Source organism: Ursus maritimus, unplaced genomic scaffold (assembly GCF_017311325.1).
Source record: "Ursus maritimus isolate PB19 unplaced genomic scaffold, ASM1731132v1 scaffold_2, whole genome shotgun sequence".
Taxonomy (NCBI): domain Eukaryota; kingdom Metazoa; phylum Chordata; class Mammalia; order Carnivora; family Ursidae; genus Ursus; species Ursus maritimus.
In genome coordinates, this window is record NW_024424452.1 from 69,353,128 (window position 1) to 69,362,737 (window position 9,610).

At 56.1% G+C, this 9,610-nt stretch overlaps 1 protein-coding gene across 2 annotated transcripts in view; it reads right to left on the minus strand.

The window, feature by feature from the left end:
- Nucleotides 1-9,610, minus strand: part of STUM (stum, mechanosensory transduction mediator homolog) — a 49,174-nt gene that overhangs the window by 2,955 nt on the left and 36,609 nt on the right. For both annotated transcript variants that reach the window (XM_040636109.1, XM_040636108.1), the window contains exon 2: nucleotides 1,598-1,777. In XM_040636109.1, coding sequence (XP_040492043.1) covers nucleotides 1,598-1,777 — 180 coding nt within the window. The remainder of the gene's footprint in view (nucleotides 1-1,597; nucleotides 1,778-9,610) is intronic.

A 9,610-nucleotide genomic window follows, 5' to 3' on the forward strand; every position in this document is an offset into this window, starting at 1 on the left:
AAGCAGTCAAAGGGGTCAGGCCTTGTTCGGGGTCAGGCCTTCTGACTGGCTGAGGACACATCCCAGAGCAGGCCTCCCTGGTTCCAACTGGGAAAGGGACAGGAGGCTGTGGGCCATCCCACAGGCCCCTAGGGACACCTTGGACTCTGCGGCACTCCCGGCCTGCCTGCAGGGCTCTGCAGTCCCCGGTCAAGGGCATAGGGTGAGGCTCCCATGCTGGACCTGCCTGGGTCTCTGACACCTTTGCCTGCTCCCCTCCCAGGGTCCCTGTCCTCCCTGACGTCCTGACGGGCCACGCCTGCTCTGAGAGCAGCCCTCCCCAGCCTCCTGACCTCTCCCCAGCCTAGCCCTCCCTGGGGCCAGCCCACCCCGCAGCCGCTGGCCAGGACTGCTGTTCCCCTCCCATTTCTCTGGCTGCCATCTGCCTGGGATGTCCTGGCCCAACAGCCACCCCACTTCCTCCCTGGTCTCTGCTGCCAGACGACCTGCTTCCAGGCAGCCAGTCTGTCTAATCCACCGGCTCTTCCTGGATCCCTCAGGCTCCAGGGCCTGCGTTCTCTCTTCCCAGTGGCTTGACTGGTCACTGACTCGAGGCCTCACCTGGCCCTGGCATTTATGTGTGCCCTGCATCCTCCGAGGATCCTGAACTCAGATGGAGTCAGCTACAGGTCATTCTAGATCATTCTAGGGCCCCCGAACTCCCGTCCTGCCTCTGCCGTCTCTCCCTCTGACACCGACAGTCCTGCCTATGAGTGGCTTGGTTGCGTAGGACACCACGAGGGGCCTGGGGCGGGAAGAGAAGGCAACGTGGTGCGGAAGGAGACGCGGTCCCTGTCCGTGGCGATCCGCGGTGCGGAAGACAGACGTGTGAAAACGCAGGCCACGTGGGGGGCTGCTCCAAGGCACGTGCGGGGTCTGTTCTAAGAGCTCGCTAGGTGATTTCACAGATGTTAAGACATTTCAGGAATCTTTGTAACATTAGGCACTTTCACAGAAGAGTTCTGTGTCTGAATCAAGTTTTGCTAAATGACTGGCGAAGGTCCCCTCAACACGGAAGGAGATAATCGTGCTGTCCCAGCTAAAAATACAGAACAACACAACAGCCCGCTGTTACAGGGCTTCCCACGGGCAGGGATGCCACATGGCTTTTCCTTCTTTCTGGAAACTGCATGACGGAGACGGGGCCGCCAGGAACAGGGGACGTCACCTCACACACAGCCCAGGGTGGTCCAGGGCTATTTCCTTGACAAAGAGGATGTGTAAGGTGTCTGAGCCAATCAGAAGCTCGGTCCTGTCTTGTTCACACTCTCTGGCTCAGTCTCTGGCTGTCCGCACTCAGGACACCCCGCAGGCATCAGGCTGGGCGAGCAGGGGATCGGCGGGGGGGAAGGGTCCCCTCTGCCAGGCAGCTGCAGACTCTAGTGACCAGCACCCGGCCTCCGGGGAGGACCAGCCCTCCGTGGCAAAGCGCCTACACCTGAAGGATCCCAGCCACCCAGACCGTGGGGCCCTGCCCCTCCTCCAGCCCTGCCCCGCATCCCGGCCCAGCCCCCGCCCCCGCCCCCGCCCCAGGAGGCTCGGCCAGGCGGCTACTCACTGGCAAGGATGACCATGTCCATGCCCCAGAAGATGCTCATGATCCAGCCCACCATGACGATGGCCGTGAGGGTCTGGATGAGGGCCGCCGCGATGTTCAGCCAGAAGACACAGCACACGTGCCTGTCCGGGAGGTCGGTGCGGGCTCCGCACAGCACGGCGAAGGCCGAGACGAATGTCCCTGGGGGAGGCAGGAGGGGCAGCCTTCTGAGGCTCCCTGCTGACCACCCTGCCCCTCCCCCAGGCCCGTCCCCCGACCCAACATTGTGGGTCACTTCTGGGGGCCCCCCACTCTGATCTCGATGCACAGGGATTGCAGGCAGATCCATGGGGCCCAAGCACTGGAATCTGCCAGTGATGGGGATGGGGGCAACCTGCGACAACGGGCACAGATCTTGGGCACGGAGTTCCCAGCGGCAGGACCCAAGTCGTCATCCCAACAGTGGCCTCGCTCATCTGCAGAAGCACGTGGGTGACGCACTCTGACCAGGGGACTCGGTGGGGTCCAGATCTGCCTGATTCTGCTCCTCAAATGGGGGATTCTGCGGGACTTAGAGCCTGGCTTGCCCCCACCCAGGCAGGGAACTGTCACAGCCCCACCTGCTGTGGACAGGGTCTCCCAGCCCCATGTGACCACAGGGCAGGAAGGAACACGTGCGGAGAGGCAGGCAGGCAAGCTAATCACCCGCAAAGCCTGTGTCCATTGTGGAGGGTTTCCCTACTCCGCAGAGGCAGGAGGATGAATTCATGGCCAAGGCTGAGGGTAGCTCCCAGTCCCTCCCAAATGGAGAGTCTGGGAAAGTGAGAGTTGCCTGGAGCAGCCCCCCTACCCCCCACCCAGACAAGGGATGAGACACAGCCCCATCTGCCCAGAAGAGCTCCCGTGCTCTCTCTCTTTCCCTCGCCAATAAAGAAATAATGTTTAAAAAGATGTACGTAGAGCTACAATAAGCAAACCAATACGGTGCTGGCAAAAAACAAAAGGACCAGTGGAACAGAACCGAAAGCCCGGAAATAAACCCAGTGGTTCATACAGTCAACTAATCATTGACTCAATGAGAGAAGACAGTCTCTTCAATCAACGGTGCTGGGATAACTGGATATTCACATGGAAAAGAACAAAGCTGGACCCCTACCTCACACCACTCACAAAAATTAACTTGAAATGGATCAAAGACTTAAATGTAAGACTTGAAACCACAAAACTCCTGGAAGGAAACACAGACACAAAGCTCCCTGATGTAGGTCCTGGTGACAGTTTCTTGCATGGGACACCGAAAGCTCAAGCAACTAAAATAAAAATAAACAAGTGGGACAACATCAAGCTAAAAAGCTTCTGCACAGCAAAGGAAACCATCCACAACGTGAAAAGACAACCTGTGGAGTGGGAAAATGTAAGTGCAAACCATAAATGTGAGAAAGGGTTCATCTCCAAAATACAGAAAGAACTCCTACAACTCAGTACCGGAAAAACCACCCAATTAAAAAATGGACAAAGGACATGAAGAGACATTTTTCCGAAGATCCGCAAATGGCCAACAGGCACATGAAAAGATGCTCAGCATCACTCACCATCAGGGAAATGCAAATCGAAACCACAATGAGCTACCACCTCACACCTGTCAGCGTGGACAAGATCAAAAGACAAAGACAAGAGATACCCAGTGTTGGCGAGGATGCGGAGAAAAAGGAACCCTTGTGCTCTGCTGCTGGGATTGTAAATGGGGGCAGCCCCTGTGGAGGAGTATGGAGGTTCCATGAAAAATGAAAAACAGAATGACCATATGGTCCAGCAACTCCTTTGGGGGTGTGTGTGTGTGTGTGTGTGTGTGTGTGTTTGTGTATAATGAAAACACTCATTCAAAAAGATATCTGCACCCCACAGTCACTGCCGCGTTATTAGCAGTAGCCACGACACGTCTACGGATGGAAGAACGGATACAGACGTCGTGGTACGTATGTGCACAGCGGAATACTATTCAGCCATAGAAAACCGAGGAGATCTACCACTCATGACAACATGATGCCCTCCTTACGCTAAGTGAAATATGCCAGACAGAGAAAGGCAAATACCGCCGGATCTCATTGATATGTGGGATCTAAAACAAAAACGAAAAACAAACTCAGAAAAAGAGATCAGACACGTGGTTACCAGAGGGGGGTGGGGGCGGGAGAGCTGGAGGAAGGGGGTCAGAGGGTCCAAACCCCAGGTGCAAGGTAAGGAAGCACAGAGGGTGTCGCACAGCTGCTGCTGCTGGGGGACATGGAGGGAAGTTAGAATCCAGAGCTCTCGCCGCAAGGAGGAAAGTGTTTTCTCTCTTTGTATCGCATCTGTATGAGAAGCTGGATGTCAGCAGACCCTCCTGCGGTGATCATTTCACAACAAATATAAACCAAACCATCAAACGCCTCAACCTTACACCGCGTGATGGGTCTCAATAATTTCTCAGGAAAGCTGGAAACAATGCGGATGCCTGAGTCCCACCTAAGATCCGTATTTAGATCTCGGGGCAGCGGGGGGTGGGGGGGCGTGTAATCTGCATTTCTAAGCAAGTTTCTCCCTCCACGCAAATGCCCACTCAAGTGTGAGAACCACGGAGGAGCTGGCCCCTCCGTGTTCCCGGCACAGAGCTGGGAGATGCGGGAGCCGAGGGTGGTTCTCCTCACTCACCCACGGACAGCCCGGCCAGGGGCGCAGAGCGTTGCTGGACCCTCCTTTCTGGGGGATATGGCTGGTGGCAGCACTTAGGCGGCCCATCCAGACACCTGACTCGGTCCCTGCCCTGGGGAGCCCTCAGAGGAGTGGGGAAGCTCCTTTCCCCACCTGGCGGAGGAGGAAGGGGGCTAGGGGTGCACCCCGGTTTGCAGACGGGGGATGATGGGAGCTGGCACTTGAACCCCAGCCTCCTCCTCCAGGGGGACAGGGGGGTTGCTGTGGTGGGGGCAGGACCGGTGACCTGGGCAGGGGTGGTGGGCTTCCGGGGCACTGGCCAAGGGCTTTGAATGCCCAGAGAAGGCGCATGCCCCTGAGCTGGGGAAATGGAGCTCTGGCGGTGTTTTGAGCTGGACAGGGATGTCATAGAAGCAGTGACTGAAGACGATGGTGTGTCAGCGGTGTGCTGGGGGGGCTGGAAGGGTCTGAGACGGGCAAGCAGCAGCTGGGGAATGACGGGACATGGACTCAGGGCTTGGGAGTAGACACAGGAGGAAACAGGGGACTTGGGGCCCCTTGGGAAGAGTGTGCCTCCGTCCTTTGCCTCTGCTGGCCTATCGTGCACGGTGGGAAATGAGATAAACATGCACTGACACCGTTAAAAAGGAGAAACCAGAGCAGTAGCAAGATAGGCAGCCCCCGTCTCAGAGAGGCTGAATGGTCGGGCCACACCGCCCGGCCTCAATTTAGACGCAGATCTGCCTGGTTTAGCAGTCTGAGCTCTTTTCAGGCGGTTGCGTCCTTACACTAAAAAATAAGGAAAATTAGTACGGCTGCTGGGGAGAACGTGCGGAAGTTCCTCAAAAAATTAAAAACAGAATTACCAGCTAGTCCAGCAATTTTGCTTTTGGGTCTGTACCCAAGAGAATGGAAAGCAGAGCCCCAAAGAGCTCTGTGTGCCCCCGTGCTCACAGCAGCACTGTTCACAGTGGCCAAGGCCCGAGAGCGCCCCAAGTGCCGACAGGTGGATGAGACGATGAACACAAGGCAGTGGATAATGCACCGGATATTCTTCAGCCTGAAAAAGGAAGGACATCCGGACCCCTGCTACCACCTGGAGGAACCTTGAGGACATCACGCCGAGTGACATAAGCCAGTCACAAAAGGACAGACACTGCGTGATTCCGTCTACGCGAGGAGACCGGAGCAGTCGCATTCATAGGGACAGAAAATAGGACGGTGGTGGCCAGGGGCTGGGGAAGGGGGGACTGGGGGCTTGGTGTTTCAGGGGGACAGAGGCTTAGTTTTGCAAGACAAAATTGTCCCGGAGATGGACGGTGGGGATGACGGCAGGACAGCGCGAACAGACTCCACACCATGAAACCGTGAAACGACGCTGCGCACGGCCCATCTCTTGTTACGTGCATTTCACCACAATAAAAAAAAATGAAAAACATAAGTAAAGAAGTGTCTTCCTTTATGATTTTCAAAATAACCCTGAAGCTCTCCACCTCCTCGCCTGTCCCGGCCAGAGTCCTCCAGGGGAGGCCGTGGAGCAGACGGTGCCCTGACCTGTGGCCAAACCTCAGCCCCCGCCTGCTTCCGTTAGGCTGAACCACAGGAATGACCATCTCTGCGGGTCAAGAAGAGCCGAAGAACGGCAATTTGCTACGGCTCGGCCGCTACGTAGATGGACATTGTGAGGATAAAGAAACTCTGTCCCTGAGCTCAGAGGGTCTCCGAGTTAGAAAGCCACCCGGTCTGCCTCCTGTCAGAAGATGGGACTCACCAGCATCACCACACTGATTAGAGGCCGCTGGGCGTCTACACGCACCTGCCCGCCTGCCACGGGGAGAGGACGGCCCGATGCAACGGCCGCTCTGTGGACTCGCGGAGCTCTGCGACATGGTGACACCAGCAGAAACCCAGGCTCGTCTGCTGGGAGGAGACGGGCTGGCCCACGTTTTGCTTGAAAGAGGAGGCAAACCCGGGGCGCCTGGGTGGCTCAGTGGGTTGAGCGTCCAACTCTTGGTTTTGGCTCAGGTTGTAATCTCGCCGTGTGGGATGGAGCCCCACATCAGGCTCTGAGCTCAGTGCGGAGTCTGCTTCAGATTCTCTCCCCCTCTCCCTCCACCTCACTCTCTCTCAAATAAATAAATAAAATCTTTAAAAGAGAGGAAGGAAGGGAGGGAGGGAGGGAGGGGAAAGAAAGGGGGCACACTTACATCTGTGAGGTGTGGGGAGAATTCTGGTCACCCGTCTCTCATCCGCGTGGACGCGCTCGGGATTCCTCTGGGACGTGCACAGAAACGCGAGCGCCTCGCACACTTACTGATTTGCCCAGCACGTGTAGGTACAGATGTTACCAGCAGTCGCATTCATTTGGGTAAATTAAGCATCAATTATTAATTAGGATCAATAATTTCACTAATTAGGAAATGACGGTAACAGGTCCCTTTTGCCATATAACGCTACGTGTGCCTTAGAAAGTAAGGATTAAGCGAACGGATTTAGAACATAAAATCATCATCTTAATCTTTTCAGAGGTAAATTTAAAGAATGATTTTAGCACATTTTCCTATGAAGAGGTGTTAATTGTTTGAAATGAGTCTTACCCGCTAAATAAAGAGCCCTGCCCAACAGTGCGTTAGTTCTAACTCATCCCACTGCGTGCCACGCGTGTGCCAGCGCCGGGACCGGGCCCAGCCAGGCGGGGGGCTTGGCCCACCCCCAGCTCGGGAGCTCACACTCTGATGGGCACCCCAGGTCACGAAAGGAACAGTGACAAATTCTGTTTGTTTGTATCAGGGAAAACTTCACAGAGGAGTAAAGGATTGTGGGGAGAGGTCTGGAAGCTGATGGTGACGGTCCAGGAAAGAAAGGAAGAGCATCCCAGACAGAACCCAGTGCGTCCATCTGGGGGCTTGGACGGTGGCACAGGACAGCTGGGCACATAGAGGGGATCGAGGAAAACAAGGCTGGCTCGTACTTTGATTAAAACAATAATAATAATAATAATAATAATAATAATAATAATAATAAATTGGGGTGCCTGGGTGACTCTGTCAGTTAAGCATCTGACTTTTTTTTTAGATTTTTAAAATTTACTTATTTGAGAGTGTGAGAGAGAGAAAAAGCATGAGAAGGGCTAGGGTCAGAGGGAGCAGCAGACTCCCCGCTGAGCAGGGAGCCCGATGCCGGACTCGATTCTGGGACGCCGGGATCATGACCTGAGCCGAGGGATACGCTTAACCGACTGACCCACTCGGGTACCCCTAAGCATCTGACTCTTGATTTTGGCTCAGGTCATGATCTCAGGGCTGTGAGATCGAGTCCCGCATCGGGCTCCGTGCTGTGCATGGAGCCTGATTGAGATTCTCTCTCTTTCTTCCTCTGCCCCTCTCTAAAAAATAAGTAAATCAGGGTGCCTGGGTGGCACAGTGGTTAAGCGTCTGCCTTTGGCTCAGGGCGTGATCCCGGCGTTATGGGATTGAGCCCCACATCAGGCTCCTCTGCTGTGAGCCTGCTTCTTCCTCTCCCACTCCCCCTGCTTGTGTTCCCTCTCTCACTGGCTGTCTCTATCTCTGTCAAATAAAGAAATAAAATCTTTAAAAAAAATAAAAAATAAATAAATAATAAGTAAATAAATAAATATAATAAATAAAAATAAACCACCTTCATAAAGTAGAAGAATGGGGCCAAGGTGGGCCATAGTCAGACTGGAAAGGCCCCAAGGGCCTTGCTGTGGGTCAGGCTTCCCTCTCTAGGTGACGGCAGCCCCTGGATTCAACAGGGAATTATACAGTCGGATTTTAATGTTAGAACAAATGCTGTGACCCCAAGGGGTGGATGGGGCGGAAGGGTTGAGGCAGGAGGCCGAGAGGAGAGACATGGCCAAGATCCCCGTGACAGGTCAGAGGTGGGAAGCGAGGAGTGGCGGCGGGAACAAGGTGGAAAGGAGCCCAAGGAGAAAGCAAGTAGCGTCCCCAGGACTGGGCGACCGGCTGCAGGACGCGGAAGGGAGGGGGCCCAGTCAGGTGTGGGCTCCCGGTTTTCCACATGGCACCATAGTGTGGAGCCAAGAACCAGGGGGGACCCTGGGGACCATCGGCCAGGACAGCGTGAACGGGGACTCGGGAGGGTGGGCTGTAGGCCGTGGAAGTCACCCAGGAGGGCACGGAATTCAGGGAAAGAAGATCAAGGCCAGAGCTGGGGGGACATCAAGATCTTCGGGTGAGCAAGGACAGAGAAGGTATAAGGGATGAGGGCACGAAGGTGGAGAAGCAGGTCAGAGGGGTGAGGCTTGGGGTCCCAGACACAGCAGGCCGACTCAGGGAAGAGAAGCCGGGGACGGGCCCCTTCCGCAAGATGGCCAGTGGTGGGGACTGGGGGTGGGAGCCCGGCCACATCAGGCCAGGAGTGGCCCCAGCGGGGGCTCCGAGAGGGTGACGAGGTGGAAGCATGAGGTCAGAGGTTTGGGAGAGAACGAGGTGTAGATTCCGGGACAAGGGTGAGGACAACTTTCAAAAAGTACATTCAAGAAGCATAAGCCAGGGACCCGCGGGGAAGTCGCTGAGTGCGGGGGGAGGCCGAGGCCGTAACCAGACAGGGGCAGGTGCGTGCGAGCCTCCCGAAATGACGAGGATCTGAGGGGCGGGGGAGGGGGGCTATCGCCGTTTTCCAGACCAATTCGCACATCAGGAGAAACGGGGGTTTCTAAAAATGCAGGTCGAGGGCCCCACCTCCAAACCACCAAAGGCACAGGGATCAAGCCCGAAATTGCTTGTTTAAAGAAATAACAGCTGTCCCATCTGACTCTCACGTACCATCCGCTTTAAGACCCCTTCTCTGAGGGGAGGGGAGACCGGCCTCAGAGACACAGAGTCCAAAAGTCACACCCCCTCGCAGGGAACCTGCACGATTCTGGCCCTTCAGGCTGCCCCACAGCGACACCCACAGCGCAGGGCTGAGTTGGGGAGATCACCCTGTGCAGCACAGGTGGGGGGCAGGGGACGGGCCCTGGGCACACTGTTCCCGGCCGGGGCGGGGGTGGGGGCACTGGGTTCGGAAACCTCCACTGTCTGCTCCCTCCGGACAGTGCGCAGGGGGGCTGGAAACCTTCCCCCCACCACCACCCCCTGCCGCCAGTTCAGCTTCTCGCATGATTCCCGTGGGAGCTGTGGAAGGTGCTGAATTTGGAGAGGGGGTCTCGAGGAATGTGACCCCGGGCCCCGAGCAGTCAGTCCAGGCTGATCCCAGATGCCACCGGCAGCGGGCTCTGCAGTCACTCATCGTCCATGCCTCTTTCGGGCAGACCCTGAACTTGAGCTTCAGGGAACTCGGGGGGGGGGGGGGGGGGGG